We start from the raw sequence: 19,125 nt of genomic DNA, 5'->3' as shown, positions 1-19,125 counted from the left end.
GTCAAGGTCTCCAAGGCTCTGTTCACACTAAGCTAATGTTATCACTCAGGATTTCAGAGCCCCATTTTGTGCATTACAAATAAAACAAACCTTTATCTTCCAGCTTCACCTCTCTACTGGTGGAATCAATCAGGATGATATTAAACAGGGAAGCATGGGAACTTAAGGACTCCACAGACTGCTGGTATCCTGGGACTGCAGCTAAAAATGAAGAAAAAAAACAAAAAAAACTGAATCACATCGGCATTGATTGTATAGCAATATGCAGATACTGGGGTTGGACTAGCAATAAACTGGAATACATTGGTCTGGAATGTGGATTTGGCAAGCACCCAATAAAACACGAATGCAATTATCTAATAGGCAGGAATTTAAAAAATAAGTTGTGCAAGGACTGGGAAAAATGTAGGGCGATTAAGCCCGTAAAGGTGTTGAGCCACATCTGGGACTTGCACCCATCTCAAGAACAGGGCCCCCAATAAAGGTGGGATCTCCACCTGACAATAGTGGCATATTCTAGCAATACACCACCAATGTCTGAGGTGAGACAACCCCTTTAAGGACACAGCAAATTTTATTTATATTTTTTTATAATGCTGCATAGCAAACCATTAACACTCCTAAATTGCACAGTATGTGGTTTGAACAAGCATGCATTATCTGTGACCCATAAACCATAACAAAAAACATACCTTCGGGTTTGACCGATTTTTCGACCGACGTCTCTTTCTCGCCCCCAGAATCAAACTCCCTTAAGGCGTCTGAAGACTGTTCAGAGAAACCAGAGTCTGTGCTGACCAATGAGTGCCGGTCCACACAGGTCTTTCCCTGTACGTTGGAGTCGCCCAGCTCCGGCTGTAGTGAGAGACCTTGAGAAGGTCCGAGGGCTGGTTGTGCAGAATTAGAGTCTCTGACATCATCAAAAGCTTCTTCTAAAAAGGTGCCGCTGGGCTGGGACAGGGAGTCTGGCTTCTCTGGGCTTAGTGGTTGTGGGGGCTGCTCTGGGGAAGTTCTTCCAGGTACAAAAGGAGGCTGGAAAACATTTACCGAATACCTAGGGGAAGAAAGCAAGGTCTTTATAGAAAGATATTCACTTCTTACTAATAATCAGGGCAGGGAGGTGCTTCTTAAGGAACTCACTGCAGTCTTAGACCCCTTGCAGAAGAGCATTTGTCACGCTGCGAGTCCTCAGCGCAGCTCCCGGGGGTCACATAGCATCATAACTCAATGAAATGCTATGTAACCCTTATAGTTCTGAAATGTATTGGATAACATTGACATAATGCTACCAGTGTTATTTAATACATTCCAGAACTGTAAGGCTTACATAGCATCATAAATCAATATAATGCTATGTGACCCGGTCAGTGCTGGGAGCTGCGCTGCGAGTCCGCAGCGTGACAAACGCTCGTCTCCAAGGGGCCTTTCAGCTTCATTGCTCTTTAAAGAACGTTTCCTCTTAGGACAGATACTTATAAGACTCCTGGCTGAGCCTAAGGTATGGACTAACAGAAGATGTGACTAGACAGCCCTGGGTGACTTCATCAGACCCAGGACTGTTACAATTTTCCAGTGAGTCCTCTTGATCGCGTTCCAAGGGACATGTCAAAAGGCACCTCCTCCCTTTGCCTGCATCAGTACGGACTGTGATGTTTGAGGGGTTAAAATGGCTGAGACTAGAGTTTAATACAGGAGATATTGCTGGCAATCCCAGCCATACCCCTGCGGCTGAAAACCCATAACCATATACTGAAGAGGTCAACGGTGAGTACATGAGCAGAGGGTCTCCGAGGTCATGCTCCAAATGAAGCGAAACATTAATGCTCATACATATTAAAGTCTCTTTGATTTTACCAGAAGCTTTACTCGGGAGACATAGAAAACGCTGCGATAGAGCCGACTGGGCAAGGTGCTATGCTGTTAGTACTTGGTCTTCGAGAAGCTCTCCGCTATAGGAACGTTTATGACCGCAACCTATCCTCATGCAGTCGCAGGCTGGAGAAAGGTTTGGAAGGATTAGGAGGAATCCCACAATCTCTAACACTTACCTTGCGTAACCCTCCAACAACTGTGCAAGGCGAGAATATGTCAACCGTGACTCTGGGACGCTAATAAAGAAGGGATATCCGATATTTTCAGGTCGGCAGGATAATTTGTGCTCAGGCCAGTGTGTTTTCTGGCAAACCCTGAGGAGGAAAAGGAGCAGAATTGACTGACAGAAAAAGGCATCATGCCAAAGTCTATCCAGGAGGTCAGAGACCTGTCACTAGAAGAACTCAAGATGATCACACGGCAAACTCACAACACAATGCAAAAGGTAAAACGTGACAAGTTTGGAGTTCTGGAGCTCCAGGGACGTCAGCAGTTTCACTGCTCATATATCAAATGGCAGGCGACTGGTGTATTTTAGTTGAGGCATACTCACTGGTTGCAGTATCCAGCCCGATAGCATCGGGTACAGCGCTTCAGTTTCTCCTCTTCCGAAAGCTGTTTTTTCTGACATGCTGAACATTTGGTAACTGGGATGCTCGGTATTTGGGGACGCTGTAAAGAGTGGAACAGATAACATGAGTAATTTATTGAAAAAAATACAGTGAGATGTATATTCTTCACATGCATGGTGACAGCCCATTTAAAGTCAACAGGAGATAACGGAAATAGCCAAGTGAACGTGCATAACCATTTCCAGACCTTTTAGGGAGGTATGTGAACATGCGTGTGCAGCCACTTCATGACTGAGGACCAGGTACATTTATGGCCTATCCCACCACTATACCATAAGTGAGGGATCAGCAACCTTCAGCACTCCAGCTTCTGTGAAACTACAACTCCCATCATGCACACTTACGCCACTTTTCTTGTAACTCCCACAGAAGCGAAAAGGAGGATCCTGGGAGGAGTTGTAGTTTCAGAACAGCTGGAGTGCTGATCCCTGCCATAAAAGTTTTGTGATGTGGTAACCACTTTAAACACTTGTCTATCCTCAGGATAGGCCATCAACACAATCAATGGGGGGGGGGGGGGGGGGGGGCGGGGGGGACTAACACACCACACTCTCGCAGATCAGCTGTATCAGGGTAGCTCCAGAAGTTGGTGCAGAGTTGCGGTTACCAGCTCCATCCACTACACAATGGACAGAGCCATGCAGTTCCAGCACCAGCTTCATGTGCCGCAGATTCTCTGACACAGCTGATCGCAGGGGATGCCCAACCTGCGGCCCTCCAGCTGTTACAAAACTACAACTCCCAGCATGCCCGGACAGCCTACAGCCATCAGCCTACAGAAGTGAACGATGGTAGTTGTAGTTTCACAACAGCTGGGGGGCCGCAGGTTGAGCATCCTTGGTGTAAGGGATAGGACTGCCGCCGATCTGATATTGATGGCCCATCCTGAGGAATTAACAATTTTAAAAATTCTGGTATACCCTTTAACATGGGTGCAGGTTAAAGTGCAGAAGATCTGCATGAATTTGTGTGCTTCCGCGCAAAAACAAAACTGCAATACATAACCATTGAAATTTTTTTTTTATCTCATTCACTTTGCTGGTACTTTATTACACTGCATTTTTTTCCAGAAAGAAACAAAACACACGAGTTATCCATATAGTGTGCGGATACCCCAACTCCTTGAGGACACAGGACCAGAATGCTTGCTGCATCAGTAAAGGTAAGGGATACTTATTGAACTGAAAACCCTTTTAAGAGGATCACCATCATTTAATCCATTACCGTGTGGCCACAGGTACTTTGGAAAAGACACACGGGGGAGATTCATCAAAACTGGTGCAAAGGAAAACTGGCTTAGTGGCCGATAGCAACCAATCAGATTACACGTTTCATCTTTCAGAGCTCTTTTGGAAAATGAAAGGTGGAATCTGATTGGTTGCTGTGGGCATCTAAGCCAGTTTTTCTGGCTTTCAGCAGTAACTCTCCCCCACTGAAGGCAATTAAATAAAGGGCCCATGTTCTTGGGTTGAAGCTGCATCAGCACCAATTACCTGCTGGACTTGTAGCACAACTACACGTTCCTTAGTGAGTTCAGGAGACAAAATCTCAAAGCAAAATAGCTGATCGGAGGGGGAGACCAAATCCACAGAACAGGAGGGCGTAAAGATGCGGTTGAAGCGGTTCTTCACCACCTATAAAGAAAACACAAGAGCATGTAAAGAAGCTGAAATACACTATTGCCAGAGCTTCACCAGATTTACTAAGTGCCACTGAATGTGCCAAGGATGGTGTGAAAGGCTGCATATAGGAGCCATATTTATGGGACACAACGGTCACTTTCGTTCATGCTTGTGTCCGATTTTGCAGCTCAGCCCTATTCACTTGAATTGTGCTGCAAACACATACATAGCCAGACGACAAAAGTGGTGCCGTTTCTGGAATAACCATGTTTTCTAATCTTATTAACTGGTTCAGACCCAGGGTATTTGGGCCATTAGGACCAGGCACAGTTTGGCTCTTTTAGAACGTTGCTTTAACAACTTTGTGTTGTTGAGCCACCAACATGATTTTGCCGTTCTAGTGTCACTATAGCAATAGGGTGCTACTTATGGCATCCCGACGATCAAGGGATCAGTCACGCAATCACTGGGACCAAGAGGCTCGTATGTCCAGTCTCATGATTGCTGGGTACCCTCATTCAGATGCTGATCATATAGCAGCCAGTTTAAATATTGGCACATGTTTAAAGGGCTTGTGCCACAGAATAGGGGGTAAGTGTTTGATCAGTGGGTGACCGACTGCTGGAATCCACACCATTGACAAGAACAGGGGTCTTTTATATACCCCACCCCATATGAACAGTGCAGCATTTGAGCATGTGTGCAGCCACTTATCTCTATACCAGAGCTCTGCACGCCACATCAGCACAGAAACCCTCCTTTAGGGACCAGTTGGAATCCGAGCAGTCAGTCCCTCACGCGATCAGACCCATATTACCCTTTCCGTACACAGCAGATCAGTTTAAAACTGGTCACTGATGATTTATGGATCGGGTTATGGTAGCTGGATTGTTCTTTAAGAGGTTAATACCCAAGAACGGAATCAGGACCAAACAGCGAAAAGTTTCACAAAAGTTTCCATTGTATAATGGGAAAAATTCCTTACTCTGACCTGGGATGCGGTTCTGTCCTCCGCACTACATGTAGTTGGAATATGATTTAAAAGTGCTTACAATGAAAACTCATTTAAATGGGGTTGTCTCACTTCAAATAGGATTAATCAGGTAGAGAAAGTTAATACAAAGCACTTACTAATGTATTGTGATTCTCCATATTGCCTCCTTTTATGGCTTCATTCACTTTTCCATTGCATTAGATACTGCTCGTTTCCAGGGCTTACAGCCATTTGCGAGGTGGCCGGGACAGGAGCTGCTGCACATGCGTGCCTATGCTCACTCCCAGTATCCCACCCACCAGAGCGGCCGGCGCTTTCTCCAATAACTACCGCTGATGGATTGCAGAGTGGGAATAACCCCTGGATTTGAACAGTGTATAACGTGATTGAAAAAAATCAAACCAGCAAAAGAGGCAATATGGAGAATCACAATACATTAGTAAGGGTCTTGTATTAACTTTCTCTACATGATGAATGACATTTGCTTTATGATGCGGCCTGTGCGCAGCCATTAAACCATTAATGAACCTCAGCCACACTATATTCAATGAAAGCAATCAATACCTCTGCTAGCTTTAGATTTTCAGTTTTCACTCTGACACTCTGAGAAATGGACTCAAGGACGTCTGCAGCACTGGAGTTTTCCTTACTGATACTGACCAAGAACTAGAAAGGAGAGATTATCCTTTAGTGAAACGCAGCATTTCCATTAAATTGTGCTTACAAATCAACACATTCTGCAGCACTGAAACACAGACGGCTCTGCGGAGGCTCACCTTTACAGGCTTCTTATGTGGTTCTCTTGCAAAATAATAGACCGTGAGAACCTTCTGCTTTTGTGGTAAGGGAACCGGTAAATACAGGAACGGATCAAATGTAATAGAAACCTGCAAGACAGGAAGTTAATAAGGAAATGACGGGATAACAGACGAGAGGAAGGCCAGGCAGGGGATCTGCCGGAAGCAGCATGGACTGATGTATAGTCTATAAGCAGTCGTGTCAATGACAAGCCCGGTGCACCAGTAAATATAAAGCGACTTCACTGGACACCAAGCTAAAAGGGATTACTTCATGATGACAGCTCAGCTCCTGTCCCTAATAGGTCAAATATACGTTATGGAGGCGCCTCCTCTATTAGAAATGTTGTCAGTCCCGTTTGGTGTGAAATCTGTTAGATGAGGGCTCTGATGGCTCAGGGTACTTTCACACTTGCGTTTTTCTTTTCCGGCATAGAGTTCCATCCTAGGGGCTCTATACAGGAAAATAACTGATCAGTTTTATCCCCATGCATTCTGAATGGAGAGCAATCTGATCAGGAGGTCTTCTGTTCAGTCTTTTTGACTGTTCAGGACGGAGATAATACCGCTGCATGCTGTGGTTTTACCTCCGGCCAAAAAAACTGAACACTTGCCTGAATGCATGTGAGGCATTTTTTTTCCATAGGAATGTATTAGTGCCGGATCTGGCATTTAAAATACTGCAATGCGCAGACCTTTAAAAAAAAAAAAATTAGAAAAAAATAATAGCAACAGATCAGTTTGTCCGTATGACAAACAGACAGACGGATCCGTTCTTGCAATGCATTTGTGAGACGGATCCGCATCAGTCTACAAATGCTGTCAGTTTGCATGCAGATTGCCGGATCCGGTAGGCAGTTCCGGCGACGGAACTGCTTGCCGGATCACTCTGCCGCAAGTGTGAAAGTAGCCTTAGCACCTCTCTGCTCGCCAAATAAACTAAACTTAAATCAAACGGAATTACCCCAAATGGTGTGCAAAGCCTTTAAATACCTTCATAGTGATCAGACAGCATGGCCATACAGTCTAGTCCTGCTCCAGCTGATAATTAATAGTGTTTGAAAACTAAAGCCCTAATGAGAGTTCGCTTTTCTTGGCAGAGAAACTATAAGCCAGTGTATTTGCAGAGAGCGATTACAACTCACCACTGACCATATGAAAATTTGGACTCTCACCAAAGCAAGTAGATATAAGGTCCAATCAGTCCAATACCAGCATAAGACTTACAGTAATAACCTCCTTCGCATCATTATTAAAATATTAAGTCTAGGAGATGTTACTTCCTATCTGCAGGGTCAGTATTTTGGAGCAGCGTATATCCAAATGTGCGCCCAAAGCTTGTAAGTGTCAGTGAATCCTTAACCCTTTCATTGCAGAGGATGATAATCAATATGGGCTGCAGCGCTGATCCGATATTGGGAAGTAAGAGGAACAGTTTTACTTTCTGGTTCTGTGCAGAGGATAGAGCATCAATATTAAAATCCAGAAAAAAAATATAAAACCTTTAAAAAAAAGGTGGTGTTGGGGATAAATAAGTGCAGAAATCATGGGACACTACATATGGATTGAAGGCCGTCATGGCACCTGTAGTTGCATCAAAGCGCAAGAAGCATGAGAACTCCACAACGTATGTTTCAGCAGCTTTAACCCTCACCTATCTACCTCTGTCAGCAGTTTTAATAAGTCAGAAATGCTGACAGACTTCCTTTAGCCACTGTAAAAGTTACAGGTCATGTAACGCAAGTTTTTGGCAATCTTTTGAGCCGAAGACAGGAGTGGATTCAACGGGAAGATGAAATATAAAAGGACATAACTAGATTTTTGCACTTACTGTAAAATCTGTTTCTCTTCCGGTCATTAGGTGACACAGGCTTCAACATAGGTATAGCTGTTGCCACTAGGAGGCGCACACTAAGCACAAAAGGTGTGATCTCCCTCCAGCTATACCCTTCCTACAGGGACTAAGATAAATCACTTAGTGCAAAAGCAGTAGAAGCCAGACAAACAGGAAAACTGAACTATGTACAAACCCAGAACCACACAGGCCCATAAACAAGACAACGGGTGGGAGCTGTGACCAACAATGAACGGAAGAGAAACAGATTTTACGGTAAATACAAAAATCGAGTTCTCATCCGTATCATTGGGGGACACAGGCTTGACCATGGGACGTTACAGAGCAGTCCCAAGGGTGGGCATAACAAGAAACCCTCCCGCCAGAGAATCTACAAAACTCTGAAGAGAGAGTGTGGAGCGACTGCTCCCGAGGATGAGACAGGTCAGGACAAAATGAAGGGAGAATAATCTCTTCATTTAGATGGAATGCTGACAACCGTCGGAAAGAAGGGCTGAACTGGGCAAAGGAATACTTTGTCCTGATGGAGGATCAGGAAAGGCGACAGACTTGAAAGAGCCGCGAGTTCGACACCCTACGGATGGAAGTGAATGCCACCAAAAAGGCCAGGAAGTGAAGCGACACCTGCTGCAAAGGCTCAAACGGTGAAGACTGGAGAGCATTGAGCACTAGATTAAGATCCCAAGGATTCAACGGAAGACGGAAAGGGGGCACAGCATGCGCCACCCCCTGCAGAAAAGTCAGAACCGCAGAAAGCGAAGCCAAGTTCCTCTGAAAAAGAATGGAGAGAGCCGAAACTTGCCCTTTGAGGGAGCTGAGAGCCAGCCCCAAGTCCATGCCAAACTGCAGGAAAGACTAGAGTCGCGGCAAAGAGAACCGACTGGCAACAACTAAAGTAGGACTTACAGGTGCGGTGGTAGACTCAGGAAGATGACGGCTTTCTGGCACGAATCATGGACTGGACAACAGCATCCGAGAAACCTCGAGCCCTTAGTATGGCGGCTTCAACAGCCATGCCGTTAAATGTAGTGACCCTAAATTCAGGTGGAAGATCGGTCCCTGCGACAAGAGGTCCTCCCGAAGAGGAAGACACCAGGGTTCGTTGGCGAGGAGGGTGACTAGAGATGCGTGCCACACTCGGAGTGGCCAATCGGGGGCCACAAGAATAACTGGCAGACCTTTGGACCTGATCTTCCGGAGGAGCCGCGGAATGAGAGAAAGAGGAGGGAACACGTAAGGAGACGTGAACTGACTCCATGGAATAACTAGAGCGTCGCACGCCAGATCCATGGGATCCCTGGACCGTGCAACAAAGTCATCGACCTTGTGGTTGAAGCGGGAGGCCATGAGATCCAAGTCCGGCCAACCCCATCGCTCGCAGATCGCTAGAAAAACCCAGTCGGTGACCCAGTTGTCGACTCTGGGGATGTGATTTGCCGACCGCGCCGGAACATGGTTCTCCGCCCAGCTGAGGATCAGAGCTGCTTCTGCAGCATGGCTGCCCTGGTGATTGAGGTACGCCACAGCCGTGGAGTTCCTGGACTGAACTCAAACCGGACGTCCCCGGAAATGGTCGGTATAATGCCACAGAGACAAATAGCTCTCTAATCCAGAATGTTGATTGGGAGGGAGCGCTCCTTGCGTGACCACACGCCTTGAACGGATACATTTCCCAACACTCTCCCCCCAACCCAGGAGGCTTGCGCCCGTTGTCAACACCGTCCAACGGAGAGGAAGCAACGAGCGGCCGGACGTTAGCATCGGGTAAACCATCCACCATCCGAGTGCCCGGCGGGCTGGGGAACAGTCCCAATTGGTCGGAATGGCTCGCTGAAGAGTCCTGGTATGGAACTGAGCATAGGGAACTGCTTCGCAGGCAGAGACCATGTGACCCAGAGCCCACATGCAGTTACGAATGGGAAGAGGACAGGGCCGCAACAAGGGGAGAATCTGAAGACGGAGAGTGGATAGCTTCTCCGGGGACAAGAGTACCTTGGCCTGAAAGGTGTCGAATAACATGCCCAGAAAGGTTAGCCGCTGAGATGGATAAAGACAGGACTTCTGCCGGTTCAGGATCCATCCTAAGCGTTCCAGAGTGTCCAGGACTATGCGCAGGCTGTCCGCCGTCGCCCGGAATGATGGACCCTTTATCAGGATATCGTCTAAGTAAGGGATCGCCACTATACCCCTGGCATGGTGCAGGGCCATGACCGCCGCCAGAACCTTCGTGAAGACTTTGGGAGCTGTGGCCAGGCCGCAAACGGTAGTGAAAGGGACCCACTGGTAAATGAGTGCTCTTAGCATCAGAAATGATCTCATCCAGGCACTTACCAAAAAGTCTGCTTCTGGTAAAGTGGAGGGCCGTCAGCATTATCTGCTGCCCAGCAGGAGAGCCATAGGGTACGGTGAATAGCCACCAAAAGGGCTGACGAGCGGGCCATAAGCCTGGCCACGTCCAGAGAGGCTTCGCAAGTATATGTACTGGCATGGGAGAGCTGCAAGGCAATATCGGCCAGTTCCCCAGAGGGGACCCCGAAGAGAGACCCTGACGTACATCATTTGCCCACTCACCCATAGCTTTGCTTACCCATGTAGAGGCAAACACCGGTTGCAGTGCTGTGCCCACTGCTTCAAAGGAAGGTTTTGCAAAAGCTTCCAATTTTTTATCCCTGATATCAGAGAAAGAAGCTCCATCAAAAAAAATAAAAAAATTTGCAGACCTGCAAAGCAGGGAGATCTGCCTCCTACAGACCTGTAGGAAGGGTATAGCTGAAGGAAGGTGCTCACACGTTGTGCTTAGTGTGCGCCTCCTAGTGGCAACAGCTATACCCATGGTCAAGCCTGTGCGCCCCCCAATGATACGGATGAGAAATTATTTTTCCATCCTGCTGGATCCATTTCTGGCTTTAGCTCATAAAAGCGCATCAAAAACTGCAATGGCTTGTTCTGAAAAAGCTGTATGTGACACCACCCTAATACAGACTAATCCTATGGACTCTATAGGAGACATACCTTAGCACAGACTGGACAAACCAACTTTGACTTGTATTGGCCTTGGAACAAATCGACCACAAAGGAGTCATTCCTCATCTTGTGGCGCAGCCACGCTTCATCGGCAACTTCCTGTAAGAAGAGGGCAAGAAAATAATACAGACATTTAATGCCTTCTCCAGCCCAAGGGAGGGTAATGTACTTTCTATCGGCTACTTTGATGCAAATATCTACAGACAATTCTCAGGGACATTTATTTTTAATGCTGGTAATTCAGTCAGATGGAATCTTCTCAAAATGTTAAATTGATTAAGCAAAACTGCCAAAGCATCTACAGCACAAATACTTGAAGCTTATTATATGGCAGGTAAATAAAGGGAGCCTCCACGTACCTCATCTGGCCTTCCGTCCGAATCCACGGTCTCCGTGTATGGCTTATTCTGAATCCGGTTCAGATCTTCATGGAGTCCGTCCAGCAGGAAAGCCATGAACTCCTGGGCATCATGCTGAGCATAACCAGTGAACTGGCTGGCTTTGCTGGCAACAATTGCCTGGAAAAATGCAGACGTACATTATGCGCCATCTTGAAAATTGACATTTGATATTTCATCCTCAATAAATAAGTATGAACTGCAATACCATACGTGTAGATGTGCACTTATGCGTGACTATTTTGACCTGGCCTTTTAATGATCTATTCACTTCAAAGTCTAAATAATTAATATGGCAATAGCATTGTAGACGGCTATTCTGTCCAGCAAATAAGACAGAAGCGAACAAAAAGCAGGTCCAATAGAGCCAAAATAGTAATCCTTTGGACTCAGTTTGTCTTAATAAAGTGAATGGATCCATTGCAGTATACATTGGAATAGTTTTCAAATATATAACCCCTGACAAAGCACAGAGGTGGGCCAAAATGCAGTTTGAACCCATCCTAACACATTCAAGAGCTCTTGAATCTTAGAGACATCGTGCCATATGTCATCTGGAACACTGATGGCGTATCGCTAGGATACGCCATCAATGTTAGAGACCTCTGAGACCTGCTCCTTTCTCCAGTAAAGTGATGACGTATCACTAGGATATATTATTATTTAACCTGTGGGGTCCAACCTCTGTGACACCCATGAATCGAGAGACTGAAGGGGCTGCAGCTTTGGTGTCCACAGAGTCCAAGCCATCCGCAGTGCAGGGAGTTGTGTTACTGGTCTATTTGCCTGCACAGCCAGGTGGCTGAGAGCGTCGCTGTATAGGCACGAATCAGAAGAGGACAGTAAATCAGCACTGCATCCTCTTCAAACATAGGACTGGTGGCCGTCCTTGACGTCAGACCCCCATGAATCATCAAGTGATTGCATACCACTAGGATATTCCCATCAATTTACAAGATGAAAACTTGCATTTAGTTGTTTTTGGTTATGTCTCACCTTGAGTTTTGATGGCTGGAAGGCATGATGAGTTCCTTTCCAAAGAGCCCTTAACAAGACAGCAAAACTAACAGCAAGACGCCCTCCGGTCCCCAAAGGGTTGTTGCAATTGATCTCAGACTCAAAAGAGTGATCTTTTAAGAAACAGAAATGAGAAAGTTAAAAAGGGACATAGAAACAGTGGACAACAGCAGAAACCAATTAATGAAACTGGAGAAGATGGTGTTCTAGCCGACCTCTTCAGAACGTCAGCAAAGTCATGAACAAGCCACTAACCCTGGAAATAATCTCTCAGCTCCCGCGTGTTAGACAAGGACTGGATGACGCTGTTCATGAAGCAGGTGTTTCCCAGGTTGACCAGACCGGTGAAGCCCGGCAGACACACTCTCTTCTCCTCTTCCTCCTGGGCACTGTCGCTGCTAATTGCACTGTGCGTCATCGGGGGCACCATGCAAGTCGGCTTAGGCTAAAACAAAGAAAGAAAATAAGGAGCGGGGGGATGTATCTGGGAATCTACATTAGTCCAATAAAGGAAGAATGCAGCTACAGTACAAATGCTTCAACCCCACCCCCTTCCCGGAATAAATGGGGGCTAATTGGTCAAACCCCATTCCATCAGTTAGTTATGTCCTATCCTGTGGATAGGGTATAACTTTGCACAATAGCTGACCCCCTCTTAGGCCTCTTTCACACGAGCGTGACTGATTAGGTCCGGATGTGTTCAGTGAAACTCGCACAATTTTGCAAGCAAGTTCAGTCAGTTTTGCCTGTGATTGGTTCAGTTCAGTTTTTTTCCGCGCAGGTGCAATGCGTTTTACTAAATAAAAAAAACGGAAAGTTCACAAACATCTCTTAGCAACCATCAGTGAAAAACGCAAGCAAGTGCGGATGCAATGCGTTTTTTAACTGAAGCCCCATTCACTTCTATGGGGCCAGGGCTGCGTGAAAAACGCAGAATATAGAACATGCTGCTTTTTTCATGCAACGCAGAACCGATGCGTGAAATAATAAAATAAAATAAAAACTTTCACGTACACAGACCCATTGAAATGAATGGGTGAGGATTCAGTGTGGGTGGTATGAATTCACGTCACGTATTGCACCCGCACGGAAAACTCACTCGTGTGAAAGGGGCCTTAGACTGGCTTTTTATATGCTGTTCATTAGAGTAAAATGAACCAAATTTGTCGAGAGGTGCACAGTATTGGGCCGCCTTATAGAAGAAAAAATCTGCGCTTTCCACAAGCAGGTGTAGATTCTGTGCTACCTTCTGTCTTTAGGGATGGTAAATCAGAATGGCTAGAGGTTCAATAGAAGAGTACACTGACGAGTAATAGGCAGTTTAATGTCACCGCTAATAATACATAATATAGGATGGAAACCTTAGATACCAACCGAAGCCAGGAGTTGCTCTGGTTTTACAGGGACGTGATCAGCCACTGCCCTGGAGGACACTTTATCCAGACTGACCTCCTCAGCTCGCGGCTTCTCCTTTTCCACAGCTCTGGGTTCTTCTTTGCTGGACAGCGAGAGCTGCTTACTTCCGGACTGAGTTTTGTCAAGAGGGGCAGGACTTGCAGGCATCGCGACTTTTGCACCACCCACTGCACCTTAAAAAGAGGGAAAGTAGGGCTTTGTTTAGCAGCTAATGAGTGCCAGCATAAAATAAAAACAACCAAAAAGCAGACTGGCCCTACTGGGACTGCTTTGCATATGCTGCTGTCAGTGCTTGGATCTCTAATCCCACATACTCCTTAGTGGTGCTCTGTGTCGTTAAAGAACCCATATACAATGTGTGGTAGAGCATAACACGGAACTCACCCGGGAGTAAAAAAAATCTTCTTGCTTTATTGCTTTCTGACATGAACATCTAGGAGACGGCCGTTTCGTGCATACCTGCACTTCGTCTGGCCTTCCCACACAAACTGTGGCATGCCCCTTAAAAGCGCCTAATGAACCACATTTGTCTGATGGTGGTTTATTCCATTTACAACTGGTAACAAACGGAGGAGATGAAAAAAAATAAAAAAAAATAATGCTATTGCAAAAGGAGGCAGAAATTATAAAAACCGGGGAGCGTTGGGCCCTCTAGGGTTAAACGACAGGAATGACCTTAGGAGATATTTAATCAAAACACACTAAGGGAGCGCAATACTGTAAGGCTTTGGTGAATTTCCCGGTCTCTCGGGTACACATTTTTAGTGCAATGATTTGTATCCTGTGCTGTATAATGTGCTTCATTAGGTGCCTTTAAGGGCCGTGCCACAGTTTGTGTGGGAAGGCCAGGTATGCACAAAACAGTCATCGCCTAGATTTCATGTCCATGTTTAGGTCACCTGCAGAAAGCAATAAAGCAAGATTTTTACTCCCGGGTGAGTGCAGTGTTATGCTCCACTACACATTGCATAAAAAAAAAAAATTAAAAAGCAGTAGCCTACACTGTACCCCCACAACAATAGCCTCAAGTGCAGAGAAAGAGTCCCGCTTCGCCCCAACCACTCGGGGAAAGCCTGCGAGTCCCGCTTCGCCCCAACCACTCGGGGAAAGCCTGCGAGTCCCGCTTCGCCCCAACCACTCGGGGAAAGCCTGCGAGTCCCGCTTCGCCCCAACCACTCGGGGAAAGCCTGCGAGTCCCGCTTCGCCCCAACCACTCGGGGAAAGCCTGCGAGTCCCGCTTCGCCCCAACCACTCGGGGAAAGCCTGCGAGTCCCGCTTCGCCCCAACCACTCGGGGAAAGCCTGCGAGTCCCGCTTCGCCCCAACCACTCGGGGAAAGCCTGCGAGTCCCGCTTCGCCCCAACCACTCGGGGAAAGCCTGCGAGTCCCGCTTCGCCCCAACCACTCGGGGAAAGCCTGCGAGTCCCGCTTCGCCCCAACCACTCGGGGAAAGCCTGCGAGTCCCGCTTCGCCCCAACCACTCGGGGAAAGCCTGCGAGTCCCGCTTCGCCCCAACCACTCGGGGAAAGCCTGCGAGTCCCGCTTCGCCCCAACCACTCGGGGAAAGCCTGCGAGTCCCGCTTCGCCCCAACCACTCGGGGAAAGCCTGCGAGTCCCGCTTCGCCCCAACCACTCGGGGAAAGCCTGCGAGTCCCGCTTCGCCCCAACCACTCGGGGAAAGCCTGCGAGTCCCGCTTCGCCCCAACCACTCGGGGAAAGCCTGCGAGTCCCGCTTCGCCCCAACCACTCGGGAGCCCCCCCTTGGGAAAGCCTCGAGTCCCGCTTCGCCCCAACCACTCGGGGAAAGCCTGCGAGTCCCGCTTCGCCCCAACCACTCGGGGAAAGCCTGCGAGTCCCGCTTCGCCCCAACCACTCGGGGAAAGCCTGCGAGTCCCGCTTCGCCCCAACCACTCGGGGAAAGCCTGCGAGTCCCGCTTCGCCCCAACCACTCGGGGAAAGCCTGCGAGTCCCGCTTCGCCCCAACCACTCGGGGAAAGCCTGCGAGTCCCGCTTCGCCCCAACCACTCGGGAAAGCCTGCGAGTCCCGCTTCGCCCCAACCACTCGGGGAAAGCCTGCGAGTCCCGCTTCGCCCCAACCACTCGGGAAAGCCTGCGAGTCCCGCTTCGCCCCAACCACTCGGGGAAAGCCTGCGAGTCCCGCTTCGCCCCAACCACTCGGGGAAAGCCTGCGAGTCCCGCTTCGCCCCAACCACTCGGGGAAAGCCTGCGAGTCCCGCTTCGCCCCAACCAACTCGGGGAAAGCCTGCGAGTCCCGCTTCGCCCCAACCACTCGGGGAAAGCCTGCGAGTCCCGCTTCGCCCCAACCACTCGGGGAAAGCCTGCGAGTCCCGCTTCGCCCCAACCACTCGGGGAAAGCCTGCGAGTCCCGCTTCGCCCCAACCACTCGGGGAAAGCCTGCGAGTCCCGCTTCGCCCCAACCACTCGGGAAAGCCTGCGAGTCCCGCTTCGCCCCAACCACTCGGGGAAAGCCTGCGAGTCCCGCTTCGCCCCAACCACTCGGGGAAAGCCTGCGAGTCCCGCTTCGCCCCAACCACTCGGGGAAAGCCTGCGAGTCCCGCTTCGCCCCAACCACTCGGGGAAAGCCTGCGAGTCCCGCTTCGCCCCAACCACTCGGGGAAAGCCTGCGAGTCCCGCTTCGCCCCAACCACTCGGGGAAAGCCTGCGAGTCCCGCTTCGCCCCAACCACTCGGGGAAAGCCTGCGAGTCCCGCTTCGCCCCAACCACTCGGGAAAGCCTGCGAGTCCCGCTTCGCCCCAACCACTCGGGGAAAGCCTGCGAGTCCCGCTTCGCCCAACCACTCGGGGAAAGCCTGCGAGTCCCGCTTCGCCCCAACCACTCGGGGAAAGCCTGCGAGTCCCGCTTCGCCCCAACCACTCGGGGAAAGCCTGCGAGTCCCGCTTCGCCCCAACCACTCGGGGAAAGCCTGCGAGTCCCGCTTCGCCCCAACCACTCGGGGAAAGCCTGCGAGTCCCGCTTCGCCCCAACCACTCGGGGAAAGCCTGCGAGTCCCGCTTCGCCCCAACCACTCGGGGAAAGCCTGCGAGTCCCGCTTCGCCCCAACCACTCGGGGAAAGCCTGCGAGTCCGCTTCGCCCCAACCACTCGGGGAAAGCCTGCGAGTCCCGCTTCGCCCCAACCACTCGGGGAAAGCCTGCGAGTCCCGCTTCGCCCCAACCACTCGGGGAAAGCCTGCGAGTCCCGCTTCGCCCCAACCACTCGGGGAAAGCCTGCGAGTCCCGCTTCGCCCCAACCACTCGGGGAAAGCCTGCGAGTCCCGCTTCGCCCCAACCACTCGGGGAAAGCCTGCGAGTCCCGCTTCCCTGTCTGGAAACAAATGCCCTAGGTCATAAAAAAGTCAGTAATATTTTCCAGGAAAATTTCGACAAGGAGGCACAATCGTCTTATCATATTTTTTGACCACTGGACAGTTTAAGAAAATGCTAAATAATGCATACACTGAAAAAGCCTGCCAAAACAACTATGGCCAGCTGAATAGAAATACTCATAGGTCCCCATAATGGATAAGTATGGTCTTCTAATGCCACTGACCGTTCCACCCTGGCAATGCGCAGAAGATGAAAGGGGAAGGGCCTAAGAAGCGGAACAGGAGGCATTAGTCAATTAGGAATGCAAAGGAAGAATTCAGGGTACAGACCTTGTGCGGCAGGCGCCTCTAGACCACCCCACCTCTGACACTGCTTCTTCTGGAGAGAGATATCAATGCGAACCCCTGTGAAGTTGTATTTGCACAAATCTGGCTCGATAAGGTTCCTACAGAGAGGAAAATGTGAATAGAGGAAAATGTGCGACAAATTAGACTAAATATCTGAGCAGGATGATTCTTACCTGAGCTTTACTTGCCACCTGAACACAGTATCTGGGCCACAACCAGGATGAAGCCGAAGAAAGTTTAGGTCTCTAGAGATGGGGGGAAAAAATAAAAAAAAATAAAAAATTGTAATTGATACAGTACATTTGGCATATTCACCGGAAGTGGAGTCAGTGGGCGACATATGGCTGTAGATTGGCATATATCAGAGTCTTCTGTCCGAGGCAGGTGTCTGGAAATCATCTCGATGTATACCTCAGGCGACAGGCTCGGAGTGCACAGAGCCCAAGTTCCCACAGTCTTTCAGCCACATTGGTCATTAGGTACAATCCCGGTTCTTACCTCGTCTGAAAGATCAGCGTGAAATCCTGCTCCCGAAACAAAACCCGGGACGTCTGCTTACAGATTTCTTTCACATACACGTGTACGACCACCACGTCATTACCCTTCTCATAAAAGTCATTCTTCACAAAGGTGAGATTCACATAAGGCTCGACATCTACAAGGCAGGGAAAGAGTAAAAGGAAATATATTCAGAAAATAATTTCTCATCAAAATTACCCTAAATATTAATACACATCCACAGAAATTTTCCAGTGTCCTCTCTGCAAACCATAACACATTCTGCTAAACCTATAGAGATAAGTGGCATCACATGGACACTGCCCACCGTGCTACTAATTACTTTTGCACACAATTCTTCATCCTATGTTAATGACCTCATATGTCGTGATAAAAAAATTAAATAAAAAAAATGTTCTTCTGCAGCTGCAGGGTGTATTTTTATCATTTTGAGCCAGAACTGCAAGATACCCAACTCAGCTGCTGCAGAACCAACTAACATGCCCCTCACTCCCAACAACCCAATACACCGCCACCCCCCCCCCCAGCTGCTTTGGCAGAACCTCCCGATACGCTGCTGCCGCCCCCGGCTACTGTGGCAGAACCTCCCGATACGCTGCTGCTGCCCCCGGCTACTGCGGCAGAACCTCCCGATACGCTGCTGCGGCAGATCGCCCCTTACACCCTCTGCAGTCAATATGCTCTGGGGGTGTTCATTCAATGCTGGGCAGGAATCTAACTATAACTTATAAAATGCGGTTCTGCAGCAGCTGAGAAATTACAAACACCCTACTGTAAATAAGGATATCAGACGTTACTGTACAGCTTGGCGACTGGTATAAATGCTCGCCATCTTGTCTTTCATATGGTCACTGATCTCCTTGGTGCCTTCTACCTTATATAAATTCTAAATATCTTACATACAAGCAAAAGGGGAGCAGATGGTACGGACTATGAATTATGAGCCTGATTAAGAACATTTCCACCAAAAAGCATCCACTGAGTAACTGAGAAGTTACTGCAGCAGTCAGCGTTAGGAATCCTTTGCATAGTCCTCGATACGCTCATTCTCCTCTTCGGTCAGCGCGGCATTGTTTGCTCACGCTTTGTTACTGCTCGACCATGCCGACTGTCAGCCGACTAAAAACGCCATGGAGCGTATCTGCAGTGTGAATGGCACTTCCAGCTGCTCACTGTAATGTGACACTAATCCGATTACAGGAACATTTCAACAAAAATATATGTTCTTAAAGAAAATGTGTCAGCAAAATATCTGCCAGTTAAAAATCAGATAGTAGCGCATCTCCT

General features: G+C 48.5%; 1 protein-coding gene across 5 annotated transcripts in view; it reads right to left on the bottom strand.

Annotated features, from left to right (window-relative positions):
* USP19 (ubiquitin specific peptidase 19) overlaps positions 1 to 19,125 on the bottom strand; it is a 62,282-nt gene that overhangs the window by 15,320 nt on the left and 27,837 nt on the right. For 3 of the 5 annotated variants that reach the window (XM_044301869.1, XM_044301866.1, XM_044301865.1), the window contains exons 7-21: positions 17,818 to 17,974; positions 17,493 to 17,564; positions 17,302 to 17,417; positions 13,586 to 13,800; positions 12,467 to 12,656; positions 12,191 to 12,324; positions 11,156 to 11,314; positions 10,785 to 10,895; positions 5,897 to 6,007; positions 5,685 to 5,786; positions 3,998 to 4,138; positions 2,426 to 2,544; positions 2,049 to 2,186; positions 693 to 1,054; positions 91 to 201 (exon numbers count right to left, since the gene is read on the bottom strand). In XM_044301869.1, coding sequence (XP_044157804.1) covers positions 91 to 201; positions 693 to 1,054; positions 2,049 to 2,186; positions 2,426 to 2,544; positions 3,998 to 4,138; positions 5,685 to 5,786; positions 5,897 to 6,007; positions 10,785 to 10,895; positions 11,156 to 11,314; positions 12,191 to 12,324; positions 12,467 to 12,656; positions 13,586 to 13,800; positions 17,302 to 17,417; positions 17,493 to 17,564; positions 17,818 to 17,974 — 2,238 coding nt within the window. The remainder of the gene's footprint in view (positions 1 to 90; positions 202 to 692; positions 1,055 to 2,048; positions 2,187 to 2,425; positions 2,545 to 3,997; positions 4,139 to 5,684; positions 5,787 to 5,896; positions 6,008 to 10,784; positions 10,896 to 11,155; positions 11,315 to 12,190; positions 12,325 to 12,466; positions 12,657 to 13,585; positions 13,801 to 17,301; positions 17,418 to 17,492; positions 17,565 to 17,817; positions 17,975 to 19,125) is intronic. The other 2 variants (XM_044301868.1, XM_044301867.1) reach the window with 2 other exon arrangements.

The sequence above is a fragment of the Bufo gargarizans genome, chromosome 7 (assembly GCF_014858855.1).
Source record: "Bufo gargarizans isolate SCDJY-AF-19 chromosome 7, ASM1485885v1, whole genome shotgun sequence".
NCBI lineage: Eukaryota > Metazoa > Chordata > Amphibia > Anura > Bufonidae > Bufo > Bufo gargarizans.
The sequence above is the reverse complement of the archived record's forward strand: the minus strand, read 5'-3'. Positions and strand labels throughout refer to the sequence as shown.